Source organism: Callionymus lyra, chromosome 15 (assembly GCF_982586985.1).
Source record: "Callionymus lyra chromosome 15, fCalLyr1.hap1.1, whole genome shotgun sequence".
NCBI classification, from domain to species: Eukaryota; Metazoa; Chordata; class Actinopteri; order Syngnathiformes; family Callionymidae; genus Callionymus; species Callionymus lyra.
This window is the reverse complement of record NC_141832.1, coordinates 9,597,199-9,614,062: the sequence shown is the minus strand read 5'-3', so window position 1 is coordinate 9,614,062 and position 16,864 is coordinate 9,597,199. Positions and strand designations below refer to the sequence as shown.

The 16,864-nt window shown below is 45.8% G+C and overlaps 2 protein-coding genes across 3 annotated transcripts; both read left to right on the top strand.

Moving 5' to 3' along the window:
* The first annotated feature begins 5,196 nt into the window (after positions 1-5,196).
* On the top strand, positions 5,197-7,337 carry LOC148064841 (uncharacterized). Its single transcript, XM_087809477.1, has 4 exons — positions 5,197-5,403; positions 6,410-6,470; positions 6,531-7,009; positions 7,151-7,337. Exons 2-4 carry the CDS (start codon positions 6,410-6,412, stop codon positions 7,235-7,237), a joined length of 627 nt encoding a protein of 208 aa, XP_087665603.1. The 5' UTR covers positions 5,197-5,403; the 3' UTR covers positions 7,238-7,337.
* Positions 7,338-13,524: 6,187 nt separating this feature from the next.
* Positions 13,525-15,629, top strand: LOC148064840 (uncharacterized). 2 transcript variants are annotated; one of them, XM_087809424.1, is made up of 4 exons: positions 13,525-13,722; positions 14,699-14,759; positions 14,820-15,298; positions 15,440-15,629. In XM_087809424.1, exons 2-4 carry the CDS (start codon positions 14,699-14,701, stop codon positions 15,524-15,526), a joined length of 627 nt encoding a protein of 208 aa, XP_087665550.1. In that variant the 5' UTR covers positions 13,525-13,722; the 3' UTR covers positions 15,527-15,629. The 2 variants fall into 2 exon arrangements, with proteins under 2 accessions (XP_087665550.1, XP_087665551.1); XM_087809425.1 differs by lacking the exon at positions 13,525-13,722 and having other exon boundaries at positions 14,571-14,759; positions 15,443-15,629.
* Positions 15,630-16,864: the final 1,235 nt, after the last annotated feature.

The following is a 16,864-nucleotide window of genomic DNA, read 5'->3' as shown; positions in this document are numbered from 1 at the left end:
CTCCATCACTCCCTCCATCATTCCCTCCATCACTCCCTCCATCATCCCCTCCATCACTCCCTCCATCACTCCCTCCATCACTCCCTCCATCACTCCCTCCATCGTCTCCTCCATCACTCCATCCATCACTCCCTCCATCACTCCCTCCATCATTCCCTCCATCATTCCCTCCATCACTCCCTCCATCACTCCCTCCATCACTCCCTCCATCACTCCTTTCATCATTCCCTCCATCACTCCTTCCATCACTCCCTCCATCACTCCCTCCATTACTCCCTCCATCACTCCCTCCATCACTCCCTCCATCACTCCCTACATCATTCCCTCCATCACTCCCTCCATCATTCCCTCCATCACTCCCTCCATCACTCCCTCCATCACCCCCTCATCACTCCCTCCATCACTCCCTCCATCACTCCCTCCATCACTCCCTCATCACTCCATCCATCATCTCCTCCATCACTCGCTCCATCACTCCCTCCATCGTCTCCTCCATCACTCCCTCCATCACTCCCTCATCACTCCATCCATCATCTCCTCCATCACTCCTTTCATCATTCCCTCCATCACTCCCTCCATCACCCCCTCCATCACTCCCTCCATCACTCCCTCCATCACTCCCTCCATCACTCCCTCATCACTCCATCCATCATCTCCTCCATCACTCGCTCCATCACTCCCTCCATCGTCTCCTCCATCACTCCCTCCATCACTCCCTCATCACTCCATCCATCATCTCCTCCATCACTCCCTCCATCACTCCATCCATCATCTCCTCCATCACTCCCTCCATCACTCCCTCCATTGTCTCCTCCATCACTCCCTCCATTCTCTCCTTCATTACTCCCCCATCACTCCCTCATCACTCCTTCATCACTCCCTCCATCCTCTGCTCCATCACTCCCTCCATCGTCTCCTCCATCACTCCCTCCATCACTCCCTCCATCATTCCCTCCATCACTCCCTCCATCATTCCCTCCATCACTCCCTCCATCACTCCCTCCATCACTCCCTCCATCGTCTCCTCCATCACTCCATCCATCACTCCCTCCATCACTCCCTCCATCATTCCCTCCATCATTCCCTCCATCACTCCCTCCATCACTCCCTCCATCACTCCCTCCATCACTCCTTTCATCATTCCCTCCATCGTCTCCTCCATCACTCCCTCCATCACTCCCTCATCACTCCATCCATCATCTCCTCCATCACTCCCTCCATCACTCCCTCCATTACTCCCTCCATCGTCTCCTCGATCACTCCCTCCATCACTGACTCCATCACTCCCTCCATCACTGACTCCATCACTCCCTCCATAATTCCCTCCATCACTCCCTCCATTACTCCCTCCATCGTCTCCTCCATCACTCCCTCCATCACTGACTCCATCACTCCCTCCATCACTCCTTCCATCACTCCCTCATCACTCCCTCCATCACTCCCTCATCACTCCCTCCATCACTCCCTCCATTACTCCCTCCATCGTCTCCTCCATCACTGACTCATCACTCCCTCCATCACTGACTCCATCACTCCCTCCATCACTCCCTCCATCACTGACTCCATCACTCCCTCCATCACTCCTTCCATCACTCCTTCCATCACTCCCTCATCACTCCCTCCATCACTCCCTCCATCGTCTCCTCCATCACTTCATCCATCACTCCCTCATCACTCCATCCATCATCTCCTCCATCACTCCCTCCATCACTCCCTCATCACTCCATCCATCATCTCCTCCATCACTCCCTCCATCACTCCCTCCATCATCTCCTCCATCACTCCCTCCATTCTCTCCTTCATTACTCCCTTCATTGTCTCCTCCATCACTGACTCCATCACTCCCTCCATAATTCCCTCCACCATTCCCTCCATCACTCCCTCCATCATTCCCTCCATCACTCCCTCATCACTCCCCCCATCACTCCCCCCATCACTCCCTCATCACTCCCTACATCACTCCCTCCATCACTGACTCCATCACTCCCTCCATCACTCCCTCCATCACTCCCTCCATCACTCCCTCCATTGTCTCCTCCATCACTGACTCCATCACTCCCTCCATCACTGACTCCATCACTCCCTCCATAATTCCCTCCATCACTCCCTCATCACTCCATCCATCATCTCCTCCATCACTCCCTCCATCACTCCCTCCATCACTCCCTCATCACTCCATCCATCATCTCCTCCATCACTCCCTCCATCACTCCCTCCATCGTCTCCTCCATCACTCCCTCCATTCTCTCCTTCATTACTCCCTTCATTGTCTCCTCCATCACTGACTCCATCACTCCCTCCACCATTCCCTCCATCACTCCCTCCATCATTCCCTCCATCACTCCCTCATCACTCCCCCCATCACTCCCCCATCACTCCCTCATCACTCCCTACATCATTCCCTCCATCACTCCCTCCGTCACTCCCTCCATCACTCCCTCCATCTCTCCTTTCATCACTCCCTCCATCACTCCCTCCATCACTCCCTCCATTGTCTCCTCCATCACTCCCTCCATCACTGACTCCATCACTCCCTCCATCACTGACTCCATCACTCCCTCCATAATTCCCTCCATCACTCCCTCCATTACTCCCTCCATTGTCTCCTCCATCACTCCCTCCATCACTGACTCCATCACTCCCTCCTTCACTCCTTCCATCACTCCTTCCATCACTCCCTCATCACTCCCTCCATCACTCCCTCCATCACTCCCTCCATTACTCCCTCCATCGTCTCCTCCATCACTCCCTCCATCACTCCCTCCATCATTCCCTCCATCACTCCCTCCATCACTGACTCCATCACTCCTTCCATCACTGACTCCATCACTCCCTCCATCACTCCTTCTATCACTCCTTCCATCACTCCCTCATCACTCCCTCCATCACTCCCTCCATCACTCCCTCCATCACTCCCTCCATCACTCCCTCCATCACTCCCTCCATCACTCCTTTCATCATTCCCTCCATCACTCCCTCCATCACTCCCTCCATCACTCCTTCCATCACTCCTTCCATCACTCCCTCCATCACTCCCTCCATCACTCCCTCCATCATTCCCTCCATCACTCCTTCCATCACTCCTTCCATCACTCCCTCCATCACTCCCTCCATCACTCCCTCCATCATTACCTCCATCATTCCCTCCATCACTCCCTCCATCACTCCTTCCATCACTCCCTCATCACTCCTTCCATCACTCCTTCCATCACTCCCTCCATCCTCTCCTCCATCACTCCTTCCATCACTCCTTCCATCACTCCCTCCATCCTCTCCTCCATCACTCCCTCCATCATTCCCTCCATCACTCCCTCCATCACTCCCTCCATCACTTCCTCCATCACTCCTTCCATCACTCCTTCCATCACTCCCTCCATCCTCTCCTCCATCACTCCTTCCATCACTCCTTCCATCACTCCCTCCATCCTCTCCTCCATCACTCCCTCCATCATTCCCTCCATCACTCCCTCCATCACTCCCTCCATCACTTCCTCCATCACTCCTTCCATCACTCCTTCCATCACTCCCTCCATCCTCTCCTCCATCACTCCTTCCATCACTCCTTCCATCACTCCCTCCATCCTCTCCTCCATCACTCCCTCCATCATTCCCTCCATCACTCCCTCCATCACTCCCTCCATCACTTCCTCCATCACTCCTTCCATCACTCCTTCCATCACTCCCTCCATCCTCTCCTCCATCACTCCCTCCATCATTCCCTCCATCACTCCCTCCATCACTCCCTCCATCATTCCCTCCATCACTCCCTCCATCACTCCCTCCATCCTCTCCTTATATTATAATTTAAATATTAAATTATAATAATAATAAAACTAAAACCATATGATCACATCTGAAGACTTTAAATGAATATGAGCAACAAATACAAATAAATTGGTTAATTTATGAATGACCTTTGACCTCACGAGGGCCACAACAACAGTCAAAGGGCCGCATGTGGTTAATTATGGGATGTATCTAAGTGTCCTCCTCCCGCTGTGAGATGAGACTCTTTTCTTTGTCTGAAACCAGATGATCCCGATGATCTTCCAACAATGAGGATTTTCCAGCTCCAGCTGGTCCGGTCGCCCCCCCCTCTAATGCTCATTTGCCATTGTCCCGGGAGAGATGGTACCCGGACCAGGAAATGGATGAGTCACCGCCGATCGTCATGGCGACCAGCTCCTCCAGTCAGTCAGTGCTGAGTCAGCGTGGTCTTCTCGCCTCCCTCGGGAAGATGACATCACCACAGTTTCCACTGAAGCGTAAAAGGATTCCTGGTTGTGTCTGGTTCGCGTCGAACCTTCCTAACAGGAGGAGACTGGAGGAAGAGGATCTGACACAAAGGATTGTGGGTCGTCAGGGTGACAGGAAGTGGATGAGGGGGCGGGTTTGACGTGTCTCTGAGGACTGACATCACAGCCATAGAAGATGATCATAAAAACACACTTTAGAGCCATTATGAGAGTATATTGAACTTTTAAATATAATTTATGGAAATGTTGTTTTAAGCATTTATTCTATTTTTAATGTAATTGTGTTATTTCTATATTGATTAGTTCAACTATTGTATTGAATAAATTATATTTAAAAAAATCTATATTAATTTGTTCGTTTTTTTATGGGTGTTATTTTTACTCATTAGTTTAATTCAAAAATAATGTATTTTTCATTCGTAGCATTTTTAAATTCAAAGTAGTGATTGTGCGAACATTATTGATATTCTAAATTAAATAATTCGAAAATATATTTTCTGTATTCAATGTTGTTTATTTTAAGTTAGTAGACTTTTAAATTTAATATAAAAATGTTGGTATAATAGTGACAACATTATTTTATTTTTAATAATACGAATAAAAAAAGGTGAATTTAGAAACAAGTATTTTTGAATTATTTAAATTAGCATATAAATATCTACGTGTAAAAATGAATTAATTGGAGAAAATATCTTAATTGAATTATTAATAAAACAACAACAGAAATCAACCTTTCAATTCACAACGTATTAAACTGTATCAAATAAAAACAAAGAATATTCAATGTAGAAATGATTTAATTCAATTATTCAAACAATAATTCAATTAAAAAAAACATTAAAAAAAAAAAGTTATGTTCGAAATGTTATAAACAACTATTATATATTCTGATGCCACTGATATACTTCTTCAGTAAAGAAGATGTTTAAGTTAAAACTAAAAGTAAAACTATCGACGCTGAAGAAAGTGCGATCCCTCCTCCCGCCGCTAGAGGGCGGGGCGCTGCAGCGTCAACTCCTGACCTACTTTCAGAAGCTTCGATATTAAAAGCAGATTTTATTTCTCTGACGACTGTTTTCCTCCAGTCTGAGCTTCTGCAGCTTCTGATCTTCTCACGTCTGGTTCGGATTATCTCCAGTTTCTCAAGGTGATAAAAACACTTTGTTGGAGCGATGCTACTATGCTAACTGTTAGCTTGATGTTACGCTGTAACTCGAGAAGAAGAAGTTTCTGCACGTGTTCAAGTGTTGCTTCTTAAACAATAACTGTTGAAAATCAAAGTGTCAGAATATTAAGAAATAGTATTATTTAAATAATTATAAATATAATATCAAACTCTAAGTAAAAAAGCAAATAAAATCGGGAACAATATCAATTAATCAATGAAAGAAAATATTTGACCTTTTGGTAAGAATATTTAAAATTAAATTATGAAATAAAAATAATAATTCAAAGGTAAAAAAAACAACAATTATAATTAATTGATGGAGTAATTCCGAATATTTAGAAAATGGGTTTATTTTATATTATAATCAGTTTATCAAACTCGTTCAATAAAAAAAAAATATATAATTTAGAGTAAAACAAAAATCAATTAATCAATGAAAACAAATTCAACACCTCAATAAAGTTCGTTTTAAATTAAATTGAAAGATAATACAATAAATGCTTAAAAAAAAAACATTTCGACAATAATAGTATTATTTATAGACATAAACATAATTTTCTTTTTAATAAATAATTCAAAATTTCACTCTATGACTAAAATACTTTAATAACAATAAATAAATAAATAAAAATGAATGAAAACAAATTAAACCTTTCAATAAAGATTTTAATCAAATTATAAAAATGCAATGCTTAAATAAAACAAGATTTAAACAACACATTTTCAGAATATTAAGAAATTTAAAAATGTAATTATTATAATTATAATATCAAACTCCATCTTAAATAATAATCAGTGACAGAATAAATGAAACGAGGAAAAGTTTGAAAGGTGAACCAGACACTGATCTACTTTCATGTTCCTGCAGCTGAAGGTCATAATGTTGTGGCTTGTCTACTTGTTGTTGTGTATTCGATGTGCTGCTAAGAAACAACGCCTCCCTCACAGACTGTGAAAAGCTTCTGGTTTCCTCTTGTTTCCGCAGATGCTTCTGAAGATGTGTCTTCTGGTTCTTCTCGTCTCGTCTGGTCTCCTGAGCGTCGCAGGTACGTCTGGAGGAGGAAACGCTCCCGTCTTCACTTGACCGGTGTCTGGATCTTCCTCAGAGAGCTCCGGGGTCATCCGTGGTTCGGTCGGAGGGGACGCCACCATCCTGTGCAGGATCTCGGAGGACCTGCAAACCTACAAACCTGCACAACTTAGGGTCATGAAGGGCCTGAAGAAGGAGGACCAGATCCTGCGAAGGAGCAACACATCTGCCGGCTTCGATCCCGGGTCTGACTTCAAGGACAGACTTCAGCTCGGTGGAGAATTCCCAAACTTTGACGTTCGCATCTCCGACCTGCGGCTGAACGACTCCTCGGCGTTCTGGTGTCTGTACAAAGGCTACGATGATAAGGAGAAGGATTTCGTGGAGCGGGAAGGAAGAGGCTCGGTGGTGCTGGTGGTGTCTGCAGGCGACACCACCAGCACCACCCAGTGCGACGGGGACGGCACCTGTGAGAGTCTTGTCTGGGTGGCGGTCGGGATTTCTACCGTGGTCCTGTTTGGAATCCTCCTGGTTCTTTTCATCTGCATCATCAAGGTACTTCTGACCAATGACATGTTTTTGTTTCATAACTATTTTCGTTGTTCTCGTTGTTGCCAACATTGAAATCAACTTTGCAAAGCATTCATTTTCCAAAAAAGAGTTTCCACGTTGCATTAACACAGACGTGTCTTCTAGAGGAAGCTGCTGAAGAAGGTGGTGATGGTGACTCACTACACGGGTTCCGAAGTCTACGAGAACATGCGAGCAACGGTCCGACGCTGACTGATGTCACACTGTTCCACGAAGTTGATCGTTCTCTTGCTTCTTTTTTTACCACCTGATGTAAATATATTCATTTCAATAAAGATTTTTTTTATTGGTACGGATGTTGGACTTTTGCAGCAATTTCACAAACTCACAAACACAATTACAAAGATAACAATTCATTTTGAAAACTCACAAACACAATTACAAAGAGTACAATTCATTTTACAAAGAGTACAATTAATTTTACAAACTCACAAACACATTTACAAAGTCCTGAATTCATTTTGAAAACTCAAAAACACATTTACAAATTTGATATTCTAAATTAAATAATTCGAAAATATATTTTCTGTATTAAATGTTGTTTATTTTAAATTCGTAGACTTTTAAATTTAATATAAAAATGTTGGTATAATAGTGACAACATTATTTTATTTTATAATAATACGAATAAAAAAAAGGTGAATTTAGAAACAAGTATTTTTGAATTATTTAAATTAGCATACACATATCTACGTGTAAAAATGAATTAATTGGAGAACATATCTTAATTTAATTATTAATAAAACAACAACAGAAATCAACCTTTCAATATACAACGTATTAAACTGTATTCAATAAAAACAAAGAATATTCAATGTAGAAATGATTTAATTCAATTATTCAAACAATAATTCAATTTAAAAAAACATTTAAAAAAAAAGTTAAGTTCGAAATGTTATAAACAACTATTATATATTCTGATGTCACTGATATACTTCTTCAGTAAAGAAGATGTTTAAGTTAAAACTAAAAGTAAAACTATCGATGCTTAAGAAAGTGCGATCCCTCTTCTCGCCGCTAGAGGGCGGGGCGCTGCAGCGTCAACTCCTGACCTACTTTCAGAAGCTTCGATATTAAAAGCAGTTCTACTTCATTGGTGCTCCGCCCTCTAACGGCTTCGCTATTGGTTTACCCCGAGTCACCACCTCGTCTCTGAGAAAGCTTAATGAAATCGCCACCCAGCAGGGGGCACTCCACTTCCTATAAAGGCGGGAAACACCCGCCGCACTTCCTACTTTACAACTCAGCGAGAAAGCTATTGAAGTGAACAATGTGTGCACGAAGACTCCCTGAAGACGTGAGTCACACGTCTGCTTCGTTTGCCTGGGCCCAAATCACACATGATGATTATGTGGCCTTCCGAGCGCTTCCCACGGCTTTTGACAGTGACGGGAAGCGTTCGAGGCTTGTCGACCCACGCCGCCTCAGATCATGATTATGATCAAGACAGGTTAATGCCATGTTGTTTAAGAAAAACAAACAACATGGCAGTCCTGTGCGGTGCACTCGACAAGCTCACGTTCCAACGTGTTGGACCCTGATGAGTCGAGCTGAGTCGTCCCTCGATCATGAACAGACCGCGACGAGGAGGACGACTGGCTCGCTGCATGGAGTCGACCATGAGGTATGCGAGAGCGATCAGGTAAGTATCTCTTGCAGACACATGGCCCTCCAGCAGCACTCGACAGGTTCACCTGAGAGAGAGGTGTTAGTGTGCATGTGTTTCCGCCTGTGAGTGTGACGTAGTCACAGGCGTCATTAGAAACTTTCGCCGCTAATGCTAAGCTAACATGCTAATGCTAAGCTAACATGCTCCGCCGTTCATAGACGGCGAGAGTTTCCTCTCAGAACACAGTTCGGAGGAGGTTTTAAACCCCTTCGTCCGGGTCATGCCGAGAGTGTAATAACGGAGTCTGTCCACACGAATGAAGGACAGACTCAACCATGTGTTTGTTTCCAGATAAGCAAATGTCCACGAGACCGGCTTGATCAGCTGTGTTTACTTCACTTCCGTGTTGACATGCGCTGACGGGGTTTGACCGCTGATGAGCGTTGTCAAAAAATCCCGGCGCCATGGATGACGTAACGTTTGGCTGAGAAACGCCATTGATGACGTAACGTTTGGCGGAGAAACGCCATGGATGACGTCACATTTGGTGGAGAAACGCCATGGAACAAACGCACCATGGAGAGGAATGGCCCGGCAGGAGGCGGCGCAGCAGGAGTCGCAGCTCCGCCATCACCTGCATGGGCGTGATGACGAGGCGCGAAGGGGATACGGCGCTAGGAGACGGAGATCCCGTTGTCGGCCTCATCATCTGGTGCTGGGGGAAGCGTCACCAGAGACCAGCCACCCCAGCAGCACCAACAACATCGGCAACAGCGGCGGCGGGTGAAGAGTGAGCGTCACCAAGATCCACAGCGCGAGCCGGAGAGCCAGCAGCCGCAGCGGAGTCGTCGGCCGAGGGCTCCTCCCCCCTATTCATTCAAGGGCATGTGTCGGGAATAAAACAAGAGAACGTATGACGTTTCTGTGGTTCGTTCTGAGAGAGATGTTAGTAGTGTGCATGTGTTTCCGCCTGTGAGTGTGACGTATTCACAGGTGTCATTAGAAACTTTCGCTGCTAATGCTAAGCTAACATGCTCCGCCGTTCATAGACGGCGTGAGTTTCCTCTCAGAACACAGTTCGAAGGAGGTTTTAAACCCCTTCGTCCGGGTCATGCCGAGACTGTAATAACGGAGTCTGTCCACACGAATGAGGGGAAGACTCAACCACATGTGTTTTATTTACAGAAGCGCAGAGGTCCGCGAGACCTGCTGAGCCAGCTGTGTTTACTTCCGCGTCGACTAGCGCTCGTGCCCGACAGAGCTTGACAGCTGAGGTGAGTGGAACTAGTACGGACATGTCTGTTGACCGGAGGTTGTTCCTTCCCCCACAGCGCTGTCAACAAGCACTGGCACCGTGGAGGACGTCACGTATGGCGGTGGAAAAGAGAAAACGCCATGGAACTGACGCAACATGGTGCTTTTACGCGCGAGCTTTCTCGCCGTTCTGAGACCAGGCGAGGGCAAGGAGCTTTCGCCCCTTCTGGTCGATCAACTGGAGAGGTGCGTGGCGGTCAGATCTCACGAGTGATGAGCAGGTCAGGACCGCCAGTGGAGCTTGAGAATGTACTGGACTTGGTGAGTGATGCGGTGCCGACGCGCGCGCGACCTATTTTGAACTCACCGGTTTAATTAACTCAGCTCCGGTTTAATTCTCCAGCACATTCCTCCACATCGCGGGTTTTGTCAGCTACGGTGAGTGCTCAGGGAGTTGGGAAGACTTCCGGGGGGGGAAAGGGAACACGCACGACACTCATCTGAGGTTTCTCACGCGGAGCCGGATTTTATGTATGAGTTCTAGTGAATCCAACTCGAGTACATGCTCTGTTGATTCAAGAGATAGAGACGCGGCTTGTGTGATGCCCTTTCGTCTACGGCCCGCTCTTGGACGTTCGCGGTGGCGGGCCGAAGGACAACCCAAAGTTCGCCAGGGCTGCGGTTCTGACAGAACATTATTCGGCTTGGAGTCGCCTGGTTTTACTTCATTCCAAATGGCTGGGGGGAGTAATCAGGTGGGGCTATGCGCTCCAATTTGCCCGTCAACCCCCGCGTTTTTCAGGGATTCTCTGGACTCGTGTGGCGGAGCAGGAGAAATTATCCTGTTTGAGAAACGAGGCGTCTACTCTGCTGCAGAAGGAGGTCGTAGAACTGGTTCCTGCAGCCGAGATGACAGGGTTTTACTCCCGGTACTTCCTTCTGTCAAAGAAGACCGGGGGTTGGAGGCCCATTCTGGACCTCAGCTATTTGAACAAATTCATAGCTACCCGCCCGTTTCGCATGTTGACGGTCAAGAAACTGCTCTCAGGTGTAAGTCCAGGAGATTGGATGACATCTATCAACCTGACCGACGCGTACTTTCACATACCGATAGTCAAGAGACATCGAAAGTACTTGTGTTTCGCCCTCGAGGATTGTGTGTTTCAATACACTCGACTTCCGTTCGGCTACTCTCTGGCACCCAGGACCTTCACCAAGTGTGTGGAGGCGGCACTGGAGCCATTAAGAGTGAGTGGGGTAAGGATCTTGACCTATCTGGACGACTGGTTGATCCTTGCCAGGTCAGAGGCAGAAAGTTACGCTCACACACAGAAGGTGTTGAGCCATATTGCCACCCTGGGGTTCACGTGAACCTCAGCAAGAGCGCTCTGACTCCAGTTCAACAGTTAGTTTACCTGGGGGTACTGTTGAACTCGGAGGAGGGATACGCGCGCCTCCCGGACGTGCCTATCCAGCCCATTCTCCGACTGACAACACAGCTCGGTGTCATGTGACAACAGCAGGCACTGTTATGTCCCTCCTGGGGCTCATGGCAGCAGCTCACACGGTAGTTCGGCTGGGCTTGCTGCATATTAGGGAGCTTCAGAGATGGTTTGGTCGTCTCAAGCTAGACCTCAAGCGGGAACAAGGTCGGAAAGTGCGCCTTCCCGCTCGGGTTTTGCAGGACAATCCAGTTTTGGAACCTGTCTAGCCAACCTCAGACGGAGAGTTCCATTGGGTTGCGTCCTTCATTACACTTAGGTGTTCACAGTCGCTTCTCTGACAGGTTGGGGAGGCACCTCGGGTCAGGCCTACGCCAGCGGGTAGACCAGTGTACAGTCACACAATCTGGCTAGAGCTAAAGGCAATTACAACGTCCTGCTTCACCTCTCTCCCCAACTGTCACGGTCCAACGTCCTAGTGCTATCCGACAGCTCCACCGCCGTGGTGTACATTAATCACCAAGGTGGAGCCAGATCCCCAGCCCTTCTGAGTGTGGCAAAGAAGTTGGCTGTGGGCAGACCGTCACTTGCTTTCTCTCAGAGCTCAGCATGTACTGGGCGAGCTGAACCCAGTAGCGGACAGACTGTCGAGTGGGGGCCGTCCACGACGAATGGGGCCTGTCCGAGGCAGTGGAGAGCCGAGATATGGTCTTGGTTCGGTCACCCGGTGGCAGACCTCTTTGCCAGCAAGGAGAACTTCAGATGTCCTCTGGTTCTCCCTCAGGGCATTGGATTGCCCCCACTAGGTGTGGACGCTTTAGCCCACTTGAGTTGGCCGGCCGGACTACTGTTCGCCTTCCCTCCTCCGCGGCTCCTCCTCCCCTTAGTTCGGAGGACGAGGCGGGAGGGGCTGAGGTTAACACTGGTAGCGCCAGACTCCCTGGTGCGCATGACGGTCAGGGACCCGTGGGCCATCCCTTGGGCCCCCGCTGCCCTGGGCCGGCCTCTCAAAGCGTGGCTCCTGCACGGGACGAGCTGAGCAGGACTTTGGAGCCGGGCGTTCTCCAGCGCAGGCCTTATGCCTCGAAGTGGGGGATTTTCTCCCGCTGGTGTGCAGACCGGTCCTTCGACCCCAGCTCCTGTTTGGTCTCTGCTGTCCTGTCTTCCTGCAACTTTTGCTGGATAGCGGACGGACTTGGCAACACTGAGAGTGTTCGCATCAGTCATAGCAACGAGGCATGTCGGGTTGAGGGTGCTTCGGCTCGCGCCCACCCTCTGGTTGCGCCTTTTTCTTACGGGGTGCCTGCAGGCTTCGACTTCCTGCAAGGCCTTCCAGCCCTCAGTGGGATCTCCAGTTTGTACTGGACTCTCTCACAGGCCCGACCTTCGAGCCTCTTGACCAAGTCCCACTGGACATCTTGTCTTCAAGGTATCGCTCCTTCTGACACTAATAACCACGAAGAGAGCGAGTGAGCTTGTGCTCTCTCCACTAGCCCTGAGTCTTTTCTTGGCGTCGAGGAGTCTTCGGTGTCATTGCTGCGGGTGGCTGTGTTAGGCGCTCTGATGCCCTATTCATCTGCTGCAGTAGATGCCGACGGGGTGAGGCGATCTCCTCCCAGAGGTTTCTCATTGGGTGAGATCGGCCATTATCCGGGCCTACCAAGCAGCGGGTGGATCTGCTCCTAGCGGACTGAGGGCACATTCCACCCGTGGTGTGACAGCCTCAGTGGCTCTTCACTGGGTGTGGCAGCAGAGGTCATCTGCTCAGCTGCTTCTTGGGCGTCCACGTCAACCTTGCTAACGCCTAATCTCCTCGACGTGACGCCGGGATCAATAGCTCATACGGTTTTGAGCGCTGCTGTGCCCCCCTCGAGGCCCACGGCCCCAGTAGACTTGGATCCTGGGCTGGCAGGGCCCTAGCGATGTGGCGTCCAGCTGGGGGTACATTTATCCCGTCAGGCTTCGCCTTGGGTTTAAACCAATAGCGAAGCCGTTAGAGGGCGGAGCACCAATGAAGTAGAACCCCTGAGTTATCTATCATAACCTCAGGTTCTACGAATTGGTGCGAAGCGGCCGCCCTTCTCGCTGAGTTTTCAGTTGGAGGAAGTGCGGCGGGTGTTTCCCGCCTTTATAGGAAGTGGACTGCCCCCTGCTGGGGGGCGAGTTCATTAAGCTTTCTCAGAGACGAGGCGGTGCCTCGGGGTAAACCAATAGCGAAGCCGTTAGAGGGCTTCGCACCAATTCGTAGAACCTGAGGTTATGATAGATAACTCAGGGGATTTTATTTCTCTGACGACTTTTTTCCTCCAGTCTGAGCTTCTGCAGCTTCTGATCTTCTCACGTCTGGTTCGGATTATCTCCAGTTTCTCAAGGTGATAAAAACACTTTGTTGGAGCGATGCTACTATGCTAACTGCTAGCTTGATGTTACACTGTAACTCGAGAAGAAGAAGTTTCTGCACGTGTTCAAGTGTTGCTTCTTAAACAATAACTGTTGAAAATCAAAATGTCAGAATATTAAGAAATAGTATTATTTAAATAATTATAAATATAATATCAAACTCTAAGTAAAAAAGCAAATAAAATCGGGAACAATATCAATTAATCAATGAAAGAAAAAAATTGACCTTTTGGTAAGAAAATTTAAAATTAAATTATGAAATAAAAATAATAATTCAAAGGCTAAAAAAAACAACAATTATAATTAATTGATGGAGTAATTCCGAATATTTAGAAAATGTGTTAATTTTATATTATAATCAGTTTATCAAACTCGTTCAATTAAAAAATATATATATAATTTAGAGTAAAACAAAAATCAATTAATCAATGAAAACAAATTCAACACCTCAATAAAGATCGTTTTAAATTGAAAGATAATACAATAAATGCTTAAAAACATTTCGACAATAATAGTATTATTTATAGACATAAACATAATTTTCTTTTTAATAAATAATTCAAAATTTCACTCTATGACTAAAAGACTTTAATAACAATAAATAAATAAATAAAAATGAATGAAAACAAATTAAACCTTTTCAATGCTTAAATAAAACAAGATTTAAACAACACATTTTCAGAATATAAAGAAATTTAAAAATGTAATTATTATAATTATAATATCAAACTCCATCTTAAATAATAATCAATGACAGAATAAATGAAACGAGGAAAAGTTTCAAAGTTTGAAAGGTGAACCAGACACTGATCTACTTTCATGTTCCTGCAGCTGAAGGTCATAATGTTGTGGCTTGTCTACTTGTTGTTGTGTATTCGATGTGCTGCTGAGAAACAACGCCTCCCTCACAGACTGTGAAAAGCTTCTGGTTTCCTCTTGTTTCCGCAGATGCTTCTGAAGATGTGTCTTCTGGTTCTTCTCGTCTCGTCTGGTCTCCTGAGCGTCGCAGGTACGTCTGGAGGAGGAAACGCTCCCGTCTTCACTTGACCGGTGTCTGGATCTTCCTCAGAGAGCTCAGGGGTCATCCGTGGTTCGGTCGGAGGGGACGCCACCATCCTGTGCAGGATCTCGGAGGACCTGCAAACCTACAAACCTGCACAACTGAGGGTCATGAAGGGCCTGAAGAAGGAGGTCCAGATCCTGCGAAGGAGCAACAAATCTGCCGGCTTCAATCCCGGGTCTGACTTCAAGGACAGGCTTCAGCTCGGTGGAGAATTCCCAAACTTTGACGTTCGCATCTCCGACCTGCGGCTGAACGACTCCTCGGCGTTCTGGTGTCTGTACAAAGGCTACGATGATAAGGAGAAGGATTTCGTGGAGCGGGAAGGAAGAGGCTCGGTGGTGCTGGTGGTGTCTGCAGGCGACACCACCAACAGCACCCAGTGCGACGGGGACGGCACCTGTGAGAGTCTTGTCTGGGTGGCGGTCGGGATTTCTACTGTGGTCCTGTTTGGAATCCTCCTGGTTCTTTTCATCTGCATCATCAAGGTACTTCTGACCAATGACATGTTTTTGTTTCATAACTATTTTCGTTGTTCTCGTTGTTGCCAACATTGAAATCAACTTTGCAAAGCATTCATTTTCCAAAAAAGAGTTTCCACGTTGCATTAACACAGACGTGTCTTCTAGAAGAAGCTGCTGAAGAAGGTGGTGACGGTGACTCACTACACGGGTTCCGAAGTCTACGAGGACATGCGAGCAACGGTCCGACGCTGACTGATGATGTCACACTGTTCCACGAAGTTGATCGTTCTCTTGCTTCTTTTTTTACCACCTGATGTAAATATATTCATTTCAATAAAGATTTTTTTTATTGGTACGGATGTTGGACTTTTGCAGCAATTTCACAAACTCACAAACACAATTACAAAGATAACAATTCATTTTACAAACTCACAAACACATTTATAAACAGTACAATTAATTTTGCAAACTCACAAACACATTTACAAAGTCTTAAATTTATTTTACGAAGTCTACAATGAATTATACAAACTCACAAACTCATTTACAAAGTCTTGAATTCATTTTGAAAACTCACAAACACATTTACAAAGTCACAATTAATTTTACAAACTCACAAACACATTTACAAAGAGGAGTTCAATTAATTGTACAAACTCACAAACACATCTACGAAGTTGTAACATCATTTTGCAAACTCACAAACACATTTACAAAGTCTTCAATTAATTTTACAAAGTCTACAATTAATTATACAAACTCCCAAAAACATATACAAAGTTTATAATTAATTTTACAAACTCACAAACACATTTACAAAGTCTACAATTAATTATACAAACTCACAAACACATTTACAAAGTCTACAATTCATTTTTATAAACTTGCAAACACATTTACAAAGAGTAAAATTCCTTTGACAAACTCAAATTCATTTACAAATTCTTGAAATAATAATACAAACTCAAACTAATCGGAAAAAAGTCTTGAAAAAGTTTAAAAAAAAACTATCACACTTATGTACAATATCTTGAATAATTTGTACATCACATAAATATTCACAGGCTGTGAAACTAATTTGAAAACTGATTTATAAGTTTATGAGTTGTCCTTTTTTGTTTGTTTGTTTGGTTTTTTTTAACCTCCCAGCCACTGTACATCTGCAGCGCCTCAGTATTCAGGAGTTTCTAATTAGAATAATTTTCCTGAGCCAGTTTCTGTCAAAATCCACTCCAGGATTTCCGCAACACGTGACTCCATCTCCCTGCTGGTAAGACGTCTCCTCGCTTAACCTGCCGTTCTGAACTGATCTTTAACTATTTTTTTAAAACTCTTTCCTGTCATCTCCTGGACCTTCCTTTGACCCCGAACTATTACCGACCATCTCCTGCCTCACTTGCTTCTCGCCCTTTCTCCTTTTCACTCCTGCATTTTGCGAACCGCTCAAATGTTTATTAAAACGTGCAAAAATCTCTACGGAGTTCAGCGCAAAAAGAACGAAATAAAATTTTTAAATAAAAATGATGAAAATTCAATTCAAGGTACATTTGTCATTAGACGTGTCACTGGAACAACGTTTTTTTCAAACTT